Genomic DNA, 20,998 nt, shown 5'->3' with positions numbered 1-20,998 from the left:
GGGGAGGTGAGTGAAGGTGACGAGAGCTGGTGCCAACTGTGCTAAAGGACGAAGGGGAATGCCAAGCAAAGTTGGAGGGGTGAGAGGGAGGGTGGGGCAGGGGAGTGGCCGTGACTAGTCATTGGTGGTGCAGGAAGAGAGGATTGTTGTTTCGACCAGAGGGAAGAGTTTATCAAAAAAATATCTACGAGTAAAACAATTTACTACAGGGAGAAAACATTATTAATATATTACAGACACATTGGAGGATTATGCTGACATGTGCAGACAGAGGGGATTGCTCTATGTCCAAGCTAACATGTTGGTCAGAAAATTCCACCACTATACAGATGAGGTTTTAGATTAATTTGTTTAGAGCCTACTGCACGCCTCTCTATACAGCTCCACTGTGGGCTAACTACAAGAAGGAGAGCTTGTGTAGGTTGGAAGTAGCCTATAATGACTGTCTTAGGATACTCATGAAGAAACCCAGGAGTACTAGAGCCAGTGAGTTGTTTTGTAATATGGGTCGAACCACCTTCATGGCCTTGCTGAGGAACCTAGCGTTTAAGTTTATGAGTCGGCTGGACCGCTCGACAAATCTAATAATTGATCTTATGACAGACCCTGGCCGCAGCTCGGTCAAATACACATCAAAGATCTGGGAACACTGGCATGAGTGCCTTTTTTAGCCTTTCTTTCCCTGTATATTTTTATGTAATGTATTGATTGTATGTATTGTTGTTGTTTTTCTCTGTGGGCCCTTAGCCTGTATTAAAGTTTATATTATGTTACAGAAAAGAACAAAGGTAATTTTGCATGTTGGATTTTCCTTGTATTGACTCTATTAACCTTGAGTCACCATAAAGGCCACATCATGATGTGACAAATCAACTGGCCCTAAACTTGTCTTTTTATAACGTAAAATCCAGTGGCATTCGATTGAGCTCTACCGCAGTGGTTTTATGGCCGTGCATGTATCTCCTGGGAACACATTCCTCTGCTTGCTTTGGCATGACTCATTCACTGCCTCTTGGTTTCACTAGAGGTCTTTTAGGCGGTGACAGGTTATGCAGCGCTCTGATGAAACAGTTGTTCACATGTCACATTCAGAACGGGAATTTCCTGAAAAGCCCTGTGCCTAAAGCGCACGGAGCTCAGAACTCAGCTCGACAGGTTTGGCCTTGACTGGATTTGCCAGAGAGACGAAGACGAGACATTTTTGAATCATACTTATCTGGATGAAAAACATATAACAAAAAGGTAAAAAACCATCTGTACTAGGAAGTGGACTATCTGATACCAAAGACACACTACTTGACTTGCAAACATTTGCAAAAGAGGCTATTTCCATTTATCATTTTCTTCAAGGTTCGCTCATGGAGGCACCAAGTTAGGAAAAGGAGGAGGAGACTAATTTAAGCCACTTGTATACGCAATCTTATTCATTTGGCCATTACCTAAAGTGATGAGGACGATCGGTGAGATGTCAATAACGAACGTAAATCAAAAGCTTTACCTTCCGGCTCATCTACCACTATCTATAAAGTCTTGGGAACGTCAAAATTAAATGCATCCGGTGCAAAATAATGCTATATGTGATGCAACATATGTACTGTGTAGTAACATTCTTCTCCATTAGGAATGAAAGCTGTGGAAATGTACTCCACTCTGAAGTTGGCACTAAAAACCGATCGATACATTAACATGTCAGGGCTCCGTCACATTAACTGTCGAGCTGTAATCCGTCTCTCGAAAGCAGAAGTGTGGAGGATTTCTTACACTTCATCGAACCAGAAGAGCAGACTGAAGCTTCTTCAGGGCTGGAACACTCTGTCCTGCGTAGTGATGGTCCATAAACCTGACCTCATTTGAGCTCCATCTCCATGGTAGACGTCACCGTGGCAATCATTTAATTAGTCCACACAATAAAACTCAGCATCAAGTCCCTCTGTTACCCTCGGATAAGGGGGACAAGAGAGGCCATCTTGAGTTGTGTTTGCTCCTGCTGTGACACTGGTCGCCTGCTCAAGCGTCACTAGGCGGGCACGGTGCCCTGAGCCCAGCTGCAAGGCGGCTGCCAAGCAGCTCATGGCCAGTGTATCGGGGGGAGCCAGGCATGCCACCTGGGCACTATCCGTTACAGTGGGACGCTGTTTACAAAGAGGCCCTGAGAGGAATCAGTGAGGGTAAAATCCAGACAGTAAATGTCAAGTGTGTGGATGTATCTGTGTACACTTGTTCTTGTATAATTAAGTGTGTGGAACAGAAAGCAGGATGGTCAGGAGATGGAGGATTTTCGGCCTCTCTGCAAACAAATGACCATTAGTCTCATAAAGATGGCTTTATTTATAAGTTAGAGGAGCCTGCTGCTTCTTGCTTTATCTACATACCGTTTGTTTCGATACAAACTTCAAATATCATTTACTGTAGCTTGATAATGCATTTTAATATCATACTGTGCAATTAAATCAAACAAAAGAATCAGAATCAGATGCACTCGTTGCATTTTTGAGGTCTCTCTCTCTCCATGGTGGCCTCCTCTTGTTCGTGCTCCTCTCACTAGTTAATTGCAGCGCTACCAGATGGATGCCATGATGCCAGCCTGCGGGCTGTTATTACCTCTGCCCTGTCATTAGCTCCTGCACAGTACTAAGTTAAAGCCCGGAAAGAGCAGGACACAGTGGGGATCAGTGCGGTTGTATTCCCTACAATCACACTTAACATCCCCGACAGCAAGAAGCACTTCCCACTGCCCCTCACCAATCACGAGGGGCCCTGCCAGAAAATCTGTCCCCCATGATATGACCTAGAAATACAGGATACTCCAAATTAAATCTAACTCCACATGATCGGTCCAGGATCAAGATATTCAGACTGATTGGTTGAATATCAGTGCAGTGTATTAATAGGAACAAGACAACCTTCATAAAATATATATTATGCACTTACCACCACTGAGCAGCTTCATGACCAGCCACAGTTCATCCTTTACCACAAACGAGGTGTAGTAAGACACGATGTTGGGGTGGTGGCACTGGCTCATGGCCTGAATCTCTTTCTGTTGGAGGGGAGAGCATGAAAGACACAGATGAAATCCAATTAGTCAGAACAGTACAAAGAACTTAGACGATAGACATGCTGTATTTGTCATTGAACTGATGAAACCTTTTAATTTAATGGAAATAGGTTGAGGTTTCAAATCCCAGCCAATCCATTTTTCTTAACTACTTTTATTATCCATTAGCCTCTGAAGCAGCACAAACATCGATGTTTTGAGCTGTTAAAAAGCTTTGCTGCATGTCATGAGCCATGAAACACACAATACTAATTTTTAATCAAGACAGACAGTGCCTACTAGCTATCCTCATTAGTCTCACCAAAAGGTAAAATAAAGCTTGGAGAATAGAAACTGAATGCAACAACAAAAAATAACAATAAATATGTGTTTGATGTGTTTGAACTATTTTTGACATTTTTTGAGAAACTAAAGATCATGTCTAGTACGCAGAAAACATACCCTTTATACAGTTAAAATACCCTGTATGTGTGTGTGTGTGTGTGTGTGTGTGTGTGTGTGTCTGTGTGTGTGTGTGCTTGGCGAGCAGGAGAGCTGAGGTAATGCTGGCACAGAATTCTAATGCATCTATTCAACACCGTCACACAGTCATTTGAGGACAGACAAGCTTTCTGAGAAAAAAGGAAATCTGGCTGCCTTCGGGAACAGAACCACAGATTCTCAGATGTTTTCCTTTTGTTTCTGCACTTGAATATTTGGCAAATAACAGAACTTGTTACTACAGCGACATATAAAAGGCACAGTATCTCCGTACATATTAAGAAAATCTCTCATAAAACAGAAAACAAAGAGATAGGTTATTCTGCAATTAATAATTTCTCTAAATCTTTCAGCAAAAAATATTCTTTCCCACTTCTTAATTGCGAGTATAACATGAAGATGATCCCCGTCAGTCTCTGTATTGGATGCACAGCATTGCAGTGATTAAATTGATATTGACCCTCTCGTCCGTTTGTGGCTTTCACCACACATAAGCGTCATATTCCCCCAAATTTCTGCGTGTTATTCAATACATCCACTGACAGTGTTCCACCATAGCAAGTGCACCACAAGCCTGTCAACTGAGAAACCTCAACACTCGAGTGGAAAACATTTGTTAAAGACATCGATCAATAGATGCTTGTGGGTCAAACAGTGAGCAACCGAAGCCTGATGTCCCATCAGCATAAACGCTTAGCTGACACAAAGTGCATTAGCAGCAGTGTGAATAAGCTGCAGAGTCATCACTATGGAGTGCACGGGTTTCAGAGCACGTCTCAGCCCAGAAAGGCTCGAGGAGGCAGGTGACATCAAGATGCCAGTAAAAAGCAGTTGACACAATAAGGGTGGGTGCAGGCGGTGCATTAAACAAACTCATTAGACCATGATGGGCACAGACATGTTTGAATGAAGACAAATCTAAAAGAGGAGAATCGTATTGTGCAGAGCGTGAGTCAGAGGACAAGGTTGTACTGTTCACAGTCCAACAGGTGAGCCCAAATGCCACGCTGCTGTTTTTGAATCACTAAGCAGCCTAATAACTTCCAGTCTGTCGGGCCAGACGGCGAGCCCTGTGGGTTGTCTCCCCTATCATTCTTTCTCTGGATACTACAGGCTGAGGGTGAACAATAATGATACAGCCTGTTGGCTGCTAACTGGCTTCAGTGGAGCCTAACACCCCCCCCCCTCCTCTCGCTCCCGCTCTGTTCTGTTCTCAGCACAGTGGAAGAGGCAGGTCACCACAGCTCTCTGGGCCAGGGTAACCCCAGAAAAGAACAACAATGGGATAACAGGGAGGATATCGTGCTCCGGCACTTGGCAGGTTGTCACATCTTTTCCAGCAGACAATGTGAGACTCAGAGAGACTCTTTGTTGTGGAGATTAGGTCACTGTAAACCTATGCTTCAGCAAAGACACCCTCACATTCCTATTGATTCTATCTGTGTAACCTTTCACTTTTGATGAAAAGTTGTTTGAGAAAATATTTTTGCAGGAAATGTCAATGCTGAATGAAAAACAAAGATGTTTTAAGTATGTGTGCATGACAACACTCTTTCTGTAAAGGCTCGGATTCAGACTCATTCCGGTAAAGGGTGCATCATGCACTTTAGCTTCTCCTGCATGAGCGTCTGAGTCAAGCATGTGACACAGATATGTAAAATAATTCCTCAGTCATAAGATCAGTTGTAATGCATGGTGATCTTTATCTAGAGAGAAAGCTCATCCAACCAGTCCATGAAACTATGTGAAGTGAAAAGGACAAAGACACAGGACACTTTCCACCAGACTGTAAAGTATCAGAACTTAACCTCACTGACAAGTTTATATATGTTAGTGCCAAATATATTAAAAAGTGCCATTTCAATGTTTCAGGGTGCGACCTGATGTGATGCATCTGCTTATTTCGTCTGACAAAATGTCAAAGTAACCAAACGTGTTTTGTCTATACTGAAAGCATCAAATGAAGCATTAAACCCAAACTGACCGTGTCGGTGCCACAAAAAAATTCTCTGCAATCAAACACACCTGCAGCACATGAAAATCAATATGCATACAATGTAACCTTTGTAGAACATTATTGTCAAAAGCACTGTGATAATGACCATCTGTGCTACAGGAGCTGCACAGCATTAGCATAGTATATTTTGAGATAGCTGTACGCCATCTGCTAGAGGGGATTTCAGAATGAAGAACTACGTATTGTCAGTTTATTAGTTATAAACTGACGAGAGATATCTTTGAAGTCACAAGTAAATTATTCATTGCTGTCAAAATGTCAACGTTTAAGTCATTATATTAACAGACCAGTTTTACAATACGTGTCAAAAAATCACAGCCTTTGGCAGAAGTTGCATTAAGTGAGAATCTGGCTTTGCTCCATAATCTTTTTGGAGCACCAGCAGGCAGACAGGCAGCCAATTATTCAAATAAATAACATCAGACCATCAGACCGCCCGTGCATTCCCTCCATCCACACATCTAATAAAACTGTTTTTCACTCCCTAATGGAAATCACATTGGTTTATTGAGTCAGCACACTTTGACGGATTTCTCCCCGTCATGACAACTCAAATACCCGTTTTTTCAGAGACCTCAGTAAAGTCATTCAACTGTGACATGAGTAATGTTACTGTGGCTCATTTCATAAAAAGAACTGAAACTGATTGCATATCTTGAGATGGGTCTATAAATTTACAGGGACACAAGCAGAATTAAAGCTGTGCTCTAAATCATTTGACTCTGTTAAGCCTATAAGACTTAAGTTACAGGTTCTCCAGGAAATAGACCAGACCCTGCCAGTTGCATTAGGCCTGATCTCCTCAGTATTCGGAAAGTCTGAGAACCTTGAAACTGAGCAAAAGAAAAAATAAATAAATGACCTATTGTCACGAAATGAATACAGTGCTGGGTCACAAACTGGTGCCACAGGATCACACTGATGGCAGAGACACAGAGAGGCCACTATAGAAGCAAGCTTACGTCACTCTCAGTTACTCAGAGCCTCACACACACGCTCACTATGACCCAATGTCACCGCAGCATGTGCGCACACACGCACGCACGCAAAACTACACAAGAAAAGAGAAGCTGCCGATCTGCAGTTGATTGGGAAACTTAATAAAGGATGATCTAAAAGCTGAGGACACATATTTACCTCTGAAACACTTTCTGTGCCACAAAATAACATTTCACCTCAGACATTTTTTACATGAACACCATGTATCTCAAAATGGGTTCTTACTGTGTACTAGACTTTACGAAACAGAAATACAATCATGAGCATTAGCTGTGACACTTGTGTAATTGTCAACAAACCTCCTCATCGTCTAATCTGGTTTGAGTCACTCGAAAGAAGCTGTCCATCAAACTGTTGTGCCCGCAATAACTACAACACACCCCCTACACACGGAGACGTGACAGATTACGGCTTTCTGACACCAAAGAATTTCACAGGTCAAGTTAAAGACATGCAGGCCTCTTTGAAATCTTGCCACATTCTCCTTTAAAGCCGCTTCTTTGGAGAAGCAATCTGGGTTCAATTTAAAGCTTCCACGTCATTTAACTGGGTATTCAGCAGGCTGTGGAACTGGTTTGAGAGGGTGAGGGGAGGGGGTGCACAGGCAGGAAATCCGACCTCACTGTATTCCATGTGACCGCCTGCTCCGAGAATCCGGGAGCAACATTCCCCTGATTCATCCTCCAAAAGCCTTGGGGAGGGGTTCCTCCCCGGTTTAGTATTGCCAGTGAGTAGTGAGAAACCTGACAGTAATCTCTAGCCATGATCTTCCATGCACACATATAGGCTGAAACAATATTTATTTCACTGATTTTTGGATGAGATCTCTGGGAGATGACTGGAAAAGTCATAAATCAGGCTTCTGGTCAAAGTTAATAACAAGTTCTTTCTCTGCGTCAGACCAGTATGAAGTTACAAAATGGTTAATGACAGCTAGAGCTTTAACAGGATTTTAACTGAGCCAGGTAATGTGACATCTTTCTTTTCCCATTTATACTATAAAAACCTAAAAGCATCAAGAAACAAAGAAGGGTTGATAAATAAATATCGTATGTGAGAAACAGTGCCGTCTACAAAGCCAGAACACGAGTTACAAACGAGCACATGATCTTCTGTGAGCAGGGCAGCTTGATATAATCCTTCCAGCTCTCGAGCAAACTCGTAAAGACCACGTCATACAGTAAATGATGTGCTGAGCTGCAGCGCAAGATTGCATTGAGGGCATAAAGACACCGTACAGCCCAGAGGAAGATGTCCCACTGTGGTCTAATAGTTTCCTGGCAGTAGCCTTCCTTCAAAGAACAACCAGAATAGTGTTTGAAGTGACAGGGACGGTTGGAGGAGGGCTCGGAACTAGTAACCAGTAATGAAAAGCAGAGGTGGAAATGACTCCTTCCACACTCTCAGCCCACGGAGACAAAGCCCTAAATGAAATATCATGCTGTTACCCACTAGCTCCCTTTCATCAAACAGGAAAAGTAACAAGGTCACAAAGATACTACTGTATTGCCTGTTACACAAATAGTTAGATTACTTTGTTGTGAGTCTTACCAGGAGTTCGTCCATGCTGGTCTGGCACTTCTCGAGGTTGATACGTTTGATGGCCACCTTCTCTTTGCGTGGTAAACAGTAGGCTGCTTGGACCACCGCCGTGGCTCCACTCCCTAAAACAGACAAACAACACAATATCACATTAATTATCGTTCAATTTAATAATGTTATTCTGCTTTCAGAGATGCAATAAGCAACAGTCATTGTCCTGAAATAATCCAGAAGGTTTGTATGCGGGAAAGCAAACGTCCGTTTTCCCTTCCAGCCTCCGGAGAATGAGGCCGTGAGAGAAAACAGCAGGAAATGTCTGGAAAATCCTCCGCGAGTGAGTTGGCGCGTTGCCAAAACTGTAACAGAACTACAATAATATCTCAGGATGAAAATTCATTCCCTTACTCGTAGAAGACGTCGACATAGATGTTAACTCAGAGAGACGACGAGATTCGAGAGCTGACCCGGAAAATGTCCTGCTGTTTTCTTCACACGTGAAAAGAAAACTCTGGAAAAGTCCCAAAACCAATTGTTTGGGTATTATCCAGAGTTTATGTGCGAAAACGGCTTTAGTCATTTCACGACATGCAAAACTTGTCTGCCACTGAAGAACCCAACTTTGGCACATTGAACTCATTCATTTCACGCTTTATTCTCATCCTCGGGCTTCTTTCACTCATACGTCCGTTCCTTGAACCTTATCTTCACCCAAACAATCACGGTTACTGCAGCATCATAAATCAAGCTTTTATCCATTACCTAACAATCCCCCAGAGATCAAGAAGGTTAAACGGAGTTCTGCTTGAACAATTCATCCGATTTCTCTTTAGTGCAGCTTATCTATCTGTTCATCAATTATGAATCAGCTTGTCGAAATACTGTCTGATGGCACAGGTCTGACTGATGACCTCTGCTAAACTGGATGACCCCCAATGCTCGGAACCGTACTTCACTTAGAAATGTCCCCTATTTGGGATCTCATATCTTTGGCATATTCACAATTTGATGTCGGCTGATTTGATATTTGTTTGGTCAACTATTGAATACTCACAATCATTCATCAAAACACTGAATATCCTAATCCAAAACAGGTCAGGAGCTCTTAAACTAAGATCACATTAAGATGTTTTTGGTCAGATACACAGTAAACTGGAGCATTTATAAATCATAATTATTGGAGTATGCAGAACTGAATAGTGTTACTGTTCAATTATTTTCCTAATGTGCATTTTAAGAACTTTTGAATACCTGGAAGCTGTAAATCAGCCTCATTTTCCATGTTTAAGACTTAGCAGAGCATAGAGTTGAGTCAGCAACAGTTGGAAGTCAAAGCTAGTTTAAACCACCACAACTAAAATTTTGATTTACTAGCAAACAAACCCTCTGATTAACGCTTAAGCATAACAGCTTCGGGATAATCTCTATTAAGAATGTGAGAAACAATTTTGTAATATCACACCAGCTACGACACCCGCTCCATGAGCAGGTTATTCAGTCGTCATTACTAAAATATTAAATATTATAAAGTTCTCATGGGTCCAACCACACCTATTTTCCATCTTGGTCTTCATTTTGATCTCAAATACACACATTTAAAGTTATGTGAATGTATTGAGCAGAATTGTGATGCTATCCAGAACTTTGATATGACTGCTGTGAACACACAGTGGTGGGTAAACGTGGAGTAAAAGCCTGAGTAAAAGCTTGTAAAATCCTCCCCCTGTAAAGGAGGTATACGCCTGTTGCTCCTGCATTGCGAGAGGTCAAGCCCCCAGAGCTCTCATTTACCACCATGCACACGCACACATGGCGGTTCCGCTGAGATCTCTGGTGTATACGTGAAGCTGAGCAATGCTGCGAGCACATTCTACTCTGGCAACAGGCGTCAGTGAGAGAAAAGTGAGAGTGCTGAGTCGGGCCACCCTCCAGTAAGCTTTTCCTAACCTCCCATGCCCTCATCTTAGCTATGCCCAAATATTAACAAAGTGCTCATTGTTTGGGGTTTTCCTTGAGCCTGCAGTGTATGGAGGTTTAAACAAATGGGGCTATATTGAAGAAGAGGAAAAAAAACACTGCTTTTAATTAAAAAAGAAAAGCTTTCCCTGTAGATGTGACCGGTTTTTATTTAAATGTTTTCATTCAAGATAATTATATCCTCAGGCTGTGTAAACCAATTCAATATAGCGCAGACTGAGTTTAACCATAAACTCTCGCTCTTTAAAATAGTCCAATAAAATTGCAATTTCCTTGTAATTTCCTGCAATTTACAGATAGTCAGGGGTCACTTTAATAGGCGTACATGCAAAAGTCTTCTTCTTACTGCTGTAATGGGTGCCATGTAATGAATGGCAACCTCTGATAATGTGCGGTTGGCCTCGCTCAATTCTCCAGCATCCAAGTAATCACGGCTCATTCAGCTGTTGCTCAAAACTAAGGGGGCTGAACAGGGCAGTAAATAGATCTCGTGGCTCCCTCACACGTGAACCACCGCCGATACCAAACGCACCTCTGGAGTCTCACCAGTGAAGCTGGGGTTCAGGTCCACAGGGGGCCAGTTGCCCTCTACATGTTGGAGAGTAAATTCTTCCACAAAAACAACCATGCAGTCGTCATGGGTTGCTGGACACGTTAGAAAGCATGTGTCCTTCTATGTGAGTGACTGTGTGTGGGTGGAGAGGATGGAAAAAGGAGGATGTTTTGGGGATTTCTGATGGCAGGGTCACAGGGCACAGAGGCTCTGTAAGTCATTTGGACCTGTAGAGGCTCAATCCAGCAGCCAGCTGGGACCTTGAGTTAATATAGACTTCCTTCCAAGCTCAGCACAAGGTTATTCTGCGCAGAAAAGTACCGTCTCTACTGTTTGTATCCAGTTACATGATTATTCCAATACTTCAACAGGCCTTTGAGGCTCCAATCACAGCTGTGTAGTGAGTAATTATACAATGATGCACACAGCCCCATTCCTGTCATCGCATGTCCATGACGCCGGCCACAATGCAGACCTCACCATGAAGGTATTAACAGGCTTAAGTCGCAAAAATGTCAGATGTTAACAAAATAAGCGACACAGAGTCGCATCTCTATCATTCTCAGAGATATCATCACCACCATCCTCTTTGTCTGAGTGAGAGGAAGCACAGAAACAGAAGTTCAAATGGAAAGCAGTGCCAGGGCTTTGAAAACCTCAGGCCAACATCTAATCTGCTAAACAGTCTGGCACGGGCATAAAGGCTGCATATCAAGTGATTGGTGTTGGTGTGTGTGTGAGAGTGAGTGTGTTTTTGAAGTGAAGAAGTCCAACACAAACAAGTGTTTAACCATCCAAATTAAAAACAAAATAAAAAAATAAAGAACTTCAAAGTTCCTCTGCTGACCTTTTCTATTTCCAGAGGCACAACAACATTTAGCTTGTTTGGGATGTGCATGGCTAAATTCAATCTATATATTGAGTTACCACATTAGGCGAAATCCAATGAAGATGATCCAGCTGAAAATGTGGCGTGATGACAGGGGCGAAGGAGAGAGTCACGTAGACTGTGTCGTTCTGCCGAGCTTCATTTGTTTCCATGTTTGATTTCTTTTCTTTTCTTCCATTTCCTATTTGATTATGTTGTTAACATTTCCAAAATATCTTCATTTAAAAATAATGCAAGCAACACCAAAAAAAAAGACAAATTTACCTAAAAGACAAATTGCAAGTAATCCAATTTTGTTTCCTGTAATTAACATCTATAATTATACGAGCTATTACCCAAGAGATATTAATACTCCTAATAAGTTTTAATAAATACAAAGTCATGCATTCACTGTCCTGATTCAGCAGTTTAGATTTCACTCAGTATTTTGTGTTTAAATATGGCTTAGTTTGACCCTATTAACCGACCTGACATTTACTTTAACAGTGCTGAGAGTGCAACAATCAGCTCCGGCTGTAGACGAAAAGGTCTCTGCTTGGTGGTGAAAGAATTAAAAAGATGCAGATGGCGTAAAACAACTTGATCACTTCTGAGGGGGAAAATATTGACAAAACAATCATGATCTTTGTAAAAGGTAGCTGGTGTTTTCTGTAAGCATGTTTCCTCCAAACAAGTCAATATTGGGAAATTGTATAAGTAGTATTCTGGAACCTAGCAGTGAGAGAATTGGACATGCACGACTGGTACTTTGTCTTCACAGCAGACTTAAGTGTTCCAAGCTCCTTTACAAAAGCAAGGGCATGCCTTTAGCCCGTAAGCTGATGAAAAGCTCTCTGCGAGATCAAGACAGAACATTCACTGTTCCGGGTGTACGTAGTGCGTAATAATATTTCAGATTAGATTAGCTTGGCCTTGAGTTAGCTTCTCAGTGGAGCAGGTCACTGTGTGAGGCCTGTGTCAATGCTCTCCTTCATGAGCTGAGACCAGCGGCACGGCAGCGGCTCTGAGTTTGTCTTTCCTGTCCTCACCAGGCCGGTTTGCAGCCTGACGTCACTCATCTGTTATTACATTTCCTCTGCATACCTCGCTCACATTCCACACATTATTCAAAGGTACAATGAGAAATGTAACACATGACTAGCAATCCCATCGCCAGCCGGTGCCTCTTAGTGTCCCCTCCCCCTCAAAGTTTCACAGGATGTAATATTCTGAAGATGGACGAGGCCCAAACATTGAAGTTGACATTAAATTACACAAATATTGGCCTAAGGCTTGTCTCCCGTTTCCTCAAAGATGATCATACTGACGTCATCTATAACCATCTAAGGGACAAGCAACAGGGAGGAGACATGGTTGCCAGTGGTTACAAACAGTGGGAGTAGAAACTTTCCAGTCCAGATGTGCCAACACAAATGATCCAAAATCTGAGAGAGAGCTGTACTTTCTTTTTTATATAATGGGCTCTGTCCAGAATCATCCGATGCTCACTGGGACGAAAAGAGTGGGTGTGATCCATGTAATAACAAGTCCTCTTTCCCTCGGGAAGTTACCAAAACAATAGCTTTGCTGGACATGCTGGGTATACAGGGTCATCCTCTCCACACCAGCCTTCCAGAGGAGCAGGGGCGCTGCAGAGTGAAACAGCGTATACGGTATCTCCCCCACCCTGGGAAAAGAGGAGGGTCTCACTGCTTATACAGCCTTCTAGGAATCTGTGTGCATGTCCTGTACTATATGTGGTAATGGAACATTAACTGATGTTGAGGAAAATTACTGATTTGGTACGATCCACTCTTCTGATTCAAACAGTGATGTCATAAAGCAGTTAAAATATCAGTAGCACTGAAAGTCTAAATAGCAGGACAATGCGTTTTAACTGCTGCACATCAGACAGATTTAAATTTAAAGAATATTTATATTAAATGTCTTAAAACAGTAAGCTGTTATAATTTGGTTTGTGTTGACCCACCCACCTCCCTGAATAAAAAACCACAAGAGCCCAACTTGCTGATTGTGCAACTTCAACCATATGCAATCCAAAATATGACCACACACTAATGACTTTAAACCTCGAGCAATTTCTTGAGTCGTTCAAGTTATCAATTCATCCTTAGAGGGATTTGTATACATGATGTGCTTTTCCAGAGAAAGAAAATCCTTTGCTATGTTTTACAAGTGTTAAACATGTTCTACAGGCAAATGTGAAGCCTGAGGGAAACTCAGGGGTGACTTCCATTTAGTGTGATGACCAGTCTGCATGATAAAAAAGAAAAGCTCTTCATTGTCCATTTACTGCATTTTAAAAATGAGATTGCAGCGACTTAATTTTAAACTTTTTAAGTTAGCTAAAAATATGATAGTCAAGCAAATACTGTCTGAGGGGGCGGAGGAAAGGAAAGAGCTCTGCAAGACTGAAGGCAAGGTTTAACAGAAGCAGATGCCAAATAGGTTTCTTTGTTCCTGAGGACTCGAGGGACACAGGCTCACTCATGAGGACTCAGATTTAGGTAATTTATAAAATCAGGAGGAAAGAAACTCAGCTAACTACACAACTCATTTCCAAAGCTAAGTTGATGATCGTGATCCTTTCCCTAACCCCCGAGATAGCAAGTAAGTAAAGTTGCGGTCCAGCCTTGAAATAGACCGACCAGTTTTTAAAACCTATGTTGACAATTTGTGTCACAGACTGCGTAGGAAAAGGCATCTGCTGCACAAGAGGGGCTTTATCTCTGCCCGATTGCAGGGCGTTATCTTGTGGGGTGCCCCTGTTCAACTTTTCCAAGTAAGCGAGGAGAAATGTAGAAATGGGTAAAAGTTAAATTTGAGTCTTTCAAAAATACACCAAAAGGTTAATTTAGGGCCCACAGAATGGGGCCTCTATAAACACACAGATTCACTGTAGAGGGAGCACGCACCACCCGGGTAAAGTAAACCAGAGGCACAAACTAACTGATTTGAGAGGACAATACTCTGATTATACGTTTACACACTCCTTCTTATTCTGCTGCTCCTTCCTCGACAAAAAAAAGTCAGCCCAAGGTAGGACGGGGATTGGCTATTTGTGGGCTGGGACGCTTCAGAATGTCACAAGTAGAGAGCTGTCAGTCCTCGGGCCGGTCAGCCTGTGAGACATTATCAGGACTTGACCCCCACACAGGAAATGTGCAATATGCCTCCTGTCACATGGAAAGCAGAGAAATCCTGAGATACAGGTCCTTGAGATTCAAAAAGTCATATAACCCCAAAAGCAATCAACATGCAAGTTCAGTCCTGTACTAGGTTGAATAAAGTAGTATTGAGAATTGTTCAATAAATAAGGTTTTTATATTTTATTAAAAGCCCCATAATAGCGGTTTATCCACAAAGAGATCATTCATAAATAGATTAATTAATTAACACCAAGGGACATGATCTCTGAAACCCTGCAATGGTGACACCGCTGTTTTGGAAAAAACATGTTCTTGAATATCAAGTGTGATTTAACTGGAAATGGGCGTGGACGCACACAATACAAATCTAATAATACAAATTTGCGTTTTCCTGCAGTAAAGTTACGTGGCTCAATGCAAAGTTCTCCTTAAAGATGAGCTAACTTTGAGAACAAGCTGTATGTGGTGTAGCTTTATGTTTAAACTATTGACACTAGCGTATTTTTAAAAGATTAAATGCATAATCATTTAATGAAATTCCACATATGCTTCTTCTCCAGAAAATAGTCCGAGCCTAACCAGTCAGTAATGCTGTTAGCGCTCGATTACGTCTCCGGAACGGCCCCGGCGGACGGAGTAACCGGCTCTACAACTGAGTGCAAGTCACAACACCGCCCGGGTGGGATTTTCCAAGTTGCCGAACGCGACGAATCCAACGCAGCTCAGCAGAGAGAAGATGCCTCCTGCTCCCTGGTTGTTAACTAGTAACACAAGTCTACCATCAACCCTCCATGTTGTAGCCACACACACACACACACACACGGTGAGCTAAACAGGCTAACGATCACATACCAATCACCTCGTGTAGCTCGTAGTCATCTTTGTTGATGGACCAGGGCTGCGGGCTCGCGTCCTCAGCCATGGCTGCGGGATGCTCTGCGGGGGGAGGCCGCTCTATCTGCGGGGAGCTGCCGGGTCCGGGTGCGGGGCGGAGGGACGCGTCGAGGTGATCCGGACGGGACCGAGCGGGGAGACACTTCCCCTTCTTCGAGAATCCCGCAGCGCTCCTGTCATTCCCAAAAGTTTGACACACCAGCCGAGCGGCCCCGCCTCCTACCGCATTCCTGCCCAGCGAAAGTGGACCCTCCCGGCGGACATGTTGAGATGCTACTGACGTTAGCTCCAGGCTAACGGGGAGCTAATAAGGCACAGAAACGAGCCGTGCCGGGTAAAGCGCTGCGAGGCTCAAACCCGGGTTTACTTCTGTGGATGCTTTCACACACGTTTATGTTCTTAATGACGTCTGACACTTTAAAATTGGGGGTTTTAAATGAGACAAAACGACTCAAACCGTTGAGTTCCGCCACACCTTCAATGGCGGACTGTCATTTGTGTTGGTGCGTGTGCCCTAAGTCGTGACTCGCAGGTATCAGTTCTTCTCACGGCGCAGTAAAACCGACTTTTTCCCCGCAGATTTACACAACGTGCGCTCCCCTGTTTTTATATAGAGACAATAGTCGTATTATTTTGTCTTCTTTATCATTTGTCACGATAGAAATGTTGCCTGACAGACAAAAAATTGGGGTGACACTATCCCAAGAGAGACATCGAGTGGAAAGGGGTGTGTTGCAGTCCAGGGGCATCCTGTCTTTTGATTGGACACCACCACACATACCGCTCTGTGATTGGATGATCGAGGGGTTAATTGTAGAAGTTCGTTTCTCCCCAGCATTCAATTAGCGACACCTCTGGCGTTGGATTGTATTACACGCAAGACTTGAGCAATCACGACACGCACTGGAGAACCACAGGAACTGCTAGGCTTTTATTCACTGATTTAATAATTCATGAGGTTTTTTTTTATAAAATATAATAAATCTCAATAAAATGATTCTGAACAATATCAAAAAATACAACATCAATAGTCAAGGCATCACGGTGAGGGAGAACGTGGCAGAGAAAGAAAGGCTGGAGTCAGTGGAACTGCACACGGAGGAAATATCACATCACAACACGTCTTCCTCTTTATGCTTCAATCTCGTCTCAACCTTAACTCATAAGAGGAAGCGGCCGGGGCCACAAGAGTTTAATCTGTGTTCCGCACATACAGCCCTAAATATAAACAGATCCTCCTCACCATTACAACTGGCATTAATCCAAAATAGTGGCAGGCAGGCACAATCTCAAACATCATAATAATGGCTGTGTGCTTTTTGCTCTCGGAGAATTTTTGCACACACAGGAAATACAGGCGGGTTTAACATGCTGACAGGACGCTGATCACAAGCAGCAGCAGTGCACACTTGAACATGTAATGTTTTACCAATGTCCAACATCAACCTCATTGACGGCATAAGAAGCCACATTCAAACACAGTCGGCAGCCTGCGCCGTGGTTATGGCAGAGCGAGAGCTTTGGCCAGTCGAAGCCAGAACCAGGCCTGAGTGCAGGGCCGGGTGTAGTCGCACACCGTAAGGAAGCGCAAGATGCTGGGGAACGGCTTCTTCATTGGCTTGTACAGCACCGGGATAAGTCGTTTCCTTTGGGCTCCTATGGAGGGAAAGCAAAGGAAAAGTTATTTCTACATATATAGATACGTATATATGCAAAAGCAGGAGGGAGCCGACGACAACTCGTCTTACCTGGACAGAGGCTGAGAGCAAACTTTGTCTGAAAGTCACAGGCATCGCTGTTGAGGTATTCATCAGATATCACCACCACCATCCTCTTACACCTGCACACACGGTCACATACATTATGGTCAGTTAAAGTAAAGTAACTCATGTTAGTGCTGGAAAACAGGATCTGATCCGGCCTCTTGTGCCAGTGTTGTTTTTTTTAACGCCGTTTTTCTACCTCAAATTAAAGTTAAAAGCCAAATCAACAGACTGGACCTGGACATTGTCAGCATGTCCGTCCAACCCACCTCTTCTCGATGAGTTCACTGGTGATGGTCCACACGCAGGAGCCCGGGAGCACGTCTCGGTCGAACACACACAGTTTCAGCTTGCAGTCGGTCTGCTCCAGCTCACGGATCATCTCGTGGACAAACTCAATGTCGCTCTGGCAGTAGCAGATGAAGGCGTCAAACAGCTCGGGAACACCTGGAACCAAGGCAGTGTCATTTAAGTTTGGTTTATTCCCTTAAAAGGTCAGAGTTACACAACTCAAGACAACACCTACACACGATAAACCTGATAAAAATGTTGTTCCAAAGAGCTGGAATTAATCTCTGTCACAGAAATAAAACATAATCATATGGAAACAATCAGAGGGGGCAGGGAGCTGCAGGGGTGCGGATGTGTGATCAGAGCTTCAGATGACCTGTCGGATTAGAGTTGGAGCTTTTCCTGTATGAAACCTAACATAGAAAACCATGCTTCTGTCTCTATGTCAAGCAAATAGTCCAGCTATGGTAAAAGCATCACATAGAAGCAGCAGGTAGCATGGGAATCCTCACAGAAAGATGTATTCTGAAAAACCTGAAATACTAATTATAGGTATTCAATGTTCCTCTTTTCACTTGTGTCAGCTGACATGTATCTATGAACATGAATCTTATTTCCTTGGTATTGAACGGCTGCCTGCACAGTCACTAACAAGTCGTATATCACAGCTGAGCTTCGACTCCCAGCTAATAAATTCATTATAATCTACATTTGATCTTTTTTGCTCTAGTACAACAGCTCATAGTATCATTTTAAACGTTACTTCGCTAATTGAGTTCCACTTCACTTCAGTGAAAGTATTAACACTGTTATGCACATTTACTCTGTTATGTTAATAATGAAGGTTGCTGTACTGCAGAAAGAAGTCAATTCACAGCTCTTATAGTACAGATTCAGATTCAGGATGAAGCTACTGTGAAGTAGTTTATATATTAATCTTTAAAAATATCATATTTAGACGTTGTGAAATCCTACACTGCAAAGTGACTAAAACTGTCAGATAACTGTAGTAATGTAAAAAAAAGTACAATATTACTCTCAAGTGTAGTGTAGTAGATGCATTAAGCTGCATACAAGTACTATAAAATTGTACTTAAAACTGTATTTTACAACAATTCAGTTATTTCCACCACTGCTTGTCATCTGACCAGAACCTGACGTGTGTATATGTGTTTAGCCAGTGACTGTGCGTTCTATTTGTAGCATATTAAAAGATTATAAAGTAGTATAGCTTATACACAGATACTGACCGTCGGGGTCGTCCTCTAGGGTGAGGCCAATTCTGTCGGGGGTGCGAGGGACGCAGCTGTCGACCTCAGGAACCTGGAGTGGGCGTTCAGCCTCCTTCTCACGGTACCTCCTGACGTCCTCCACTGGAAAAAGAGGGAGTGGGTCAATACATGTGCACAAACGTATTACTACATTTGAAGAAAAACAAGGTTAAAAGACACCATGTTATTGTGTTGTCAAATCAAGCGCCCTTATGGATGGACAGAGATGGAGAAAGAGGGGTGAAGGGTCCTTCCTCTGGCCCTCAAGGTTAAACACATCCCTGAGGACAGGAACAGGCTGTGTGAGTTCAGAGGTTGAGAAGGAATCACATGTCCTTCTGCATGGCCCTAATTATGAGGAGTAAATAAAGAGCCTGAAACTACATGAGAGGTTTGTTCCCTGATGACAGAATGGAGTGGTCGTTTTATCTTAATGCTTTTAAGTTTGCTCGTTTTGTTTCTAAATCTGTGAAAAACAAGGTTTATTTGTTTAATGTAGTTATTGAAAATCGCTTCTCTGGTTTCTTTCTTTTTACTTTAATGGTGTCATGGCACGTAAAAAAATGATTGACTTTATTTCTATAGCACCTTTCACCTTTTTACAATTACAAGGTGTTTTACAAGTTAAAAATTAAATATTCTTTTTCTACTTGACTCTGCCTTCTCAATGTGAAAACATATATGAATGTATGTAGATGTGTATAAATATATTAATACAATGTTATGCAGTATACATCTTGTACCCAACCCCCCCCCCTCCCCCCCTTTCAAATGTCCCCTTGACTGTTTGTCTCCACTTGTTTTGTTTTTGCGTAATGTGAAAACCCCAGATAGGCTAAATTGAAAGTAAACACTAGATAACGGTTTAAAAGAGTTTGCATGAGTACTCATCATTATATATTTCTTCAGTCATATCACTCAACCCTAAGTGAATACAAAACGGGTTTTCTGATAATTAATAGATTATAATTTTTAGATATATCGAGTGTGAAGATGATTGAGGCATGTGACTCGTTTCCGTGAAGTACGAGGACTGAACATGCACCGGAAATAACCGAAACCTATTCATGTCTATATATTATGACTTTACCGTGTTTACTATACAAGTGTGCGAGTAAAATGAGATTCCACATGAGCTGTAAGTCACCGATGGCGCAGCGCAGATCCTCCAGGATGTCGTTTCTCTCCAGCTTCTCCAGTAGGACCAGGAGCTTCCCCACGGTGGCGTCCGGGGAGCGGGCCGTCCACTCGTCCAGCACCACGGCCGTGGGGTTCCGACGAGCCTCGAAGTTCTTGATCTCCAGGTAGGTGAAGCCGGCCTCCTCCGCCAGGGCCGTCCAGTCCGGGGCCACGGTGTTCCTCGGGTTCAGGAAGAGCCCGAGCCGGGTCCGCACCTTCACGTTCAGGGCCGTGAGAGGAGCCGTCTCCAGGGCCACGTCCCGGTCCGCACAGGCCATGATGGAGGTGGAGGTGTGAGAGTTAGAATAGGTTGAAAGTTGTCATCATCAGCAGGAGGAAAGTTTCTTCAGTGCTGCTGGGGCTACCTGACAGCACAACCAGGAAGTGATGTCAAGCTCAGCCTGCGCGTAGAAGCGCGTCACACGTGGGAGGAGATGGGACTTGTAACCAGTGGTGTATAAAGTACTTGAAAGCTATGCTTGAGTAAAAGTACAGATATCATACCTGAAAGTGACTTCGGTAAAAGTAGAAGTCACCCGTCAGAAAATGACTTGAGTAAAAGTCTTAAAGTAGTTCATATTAAAAGTACTTAAGTATCAAAAGTATCTGGTGTTGAAATGTACTTAAGTATCAAAAGTAAAAGTACAAGTACCAAAATTAAAAATGTAAAGTGCTTTTTATAGTAGGTCTATACAGAGACAAAACAACCCAAAATGTTTCTCCTCAAGATTTATCTCAACTGACTTAAAAATTATAACAACGATATGAATATAATGTATCATTTTACAAATTTTGAACCCTAGATGAGAGAGAGAGAGAGAGAGAGAGAGAGAGAGAGAGAGAGAGAGAGAGAGAGAGAGAGACGTGCGTAGAGGCGTGCTGCGCTAACCTCCGCTGCTCAAGTAACGAGCCAGTTTGAGAATGTAAGAAGTAGAAAGT

General features: G+C 42.8%; 2 protein-coding genes across 2 annotated transcripts in view; both read right to left on the bottom strand.

Moving 5' to 3' along the window:
* Positions 1–15,742, bottom strand: part of oxsr1b (oxidative stress responsive kinase 1b) — a 35,965-nt gene extending 20,223 nt beyond the window's left edge. The window contains exons 1-3 of the mRNA XM_061093826.1: positions 15,514–15,742; positions 8,106–8,218; positions 2,932–3,040 (exon numbers count right to left, since the gene is read on the bottom strand). Coding sequence (XP_060949809.1) covers positions 2,932–3,040; positions 8,106–8,218; positions 15,514–15,583 — 292 coding nt within the window. The 5' untranslated portion in view covers positions 15,584–15,742. The remainder of the gene's footprint in view (positions 1–2,931; positions 3,041–8,105; positions 8,219–15,513) is intronic.
* Positions 15,743–16,464: 722 nt separating this feature from the next.
* On the bottom strand, positions 16,465–20,435 carry myd88 (MYD88 innate immune signal transduction adaptor). Its single transcript, XM_061093594.1, has 5 exons — positions 20,028–20,435; positions 18,860–18,982; positions 17,588–17,765; positions 17,304–17,395; positions 16,465–17,211 (listed from the first exon to the last, which is right to left on the bottom strand). The coding sequence occupies exons 1-5, from the start codon at positions 20,335–20,337 to the stop codon at positions 17,057–17,059; spliced, it is 858 nt and encodes a 285-aa protein (XP_060949577.1). The 5' UTR covers positions 20,338–20,435; the 3' UTR covers positions 16,465–17,056.
* Positions 20,436–20,998: the final 563 nt, after the last annotated feature.

Source organism: Limanda limanda, chromosome 20 (genome assembly GCF_963576545.1).
Source record: "Limanda limanda chromosome 20, fLimLim1.1, whole genome shotgun sequence".
Classification (NCBI taxonomy): Eukaryota; Metazoa; Chordata; class Actinopteri; order Pleuronectiformes; family Pleuronectidae; genus Limanda; species Limanda limanda.
Note: the sequence above shows the minus strand (reverse complement) of the source record. Positions and strands in the feature narration are given on the sequence as shown.

Excerpts from the sequence above, each read along its gene's own strand:
- myd88 (XM_061093594.1), bottom strand. The coding sequence starts at position 20,337 with ATGGCCTGTGCGGACCGGGACGTGGCCCTGGAGACGGCTCCTCTCACG. Across the intron at positions 17,766-18,859 it reads CCTAGAGGACGACCCCGACG|GTGTTCCCGAGCTGTTTGAC; the intron begins GTCAGTATCTGT and ends CCTTGGTTCCAG. Across the intron at positions 17,212-17,303 it reads TGCTCTCAGCCTCTGTCCAG|GAGCCCAAAGGAAACGACTT; the intron begins GTAAGACGAGTT and ends TTCCCTCCATAG.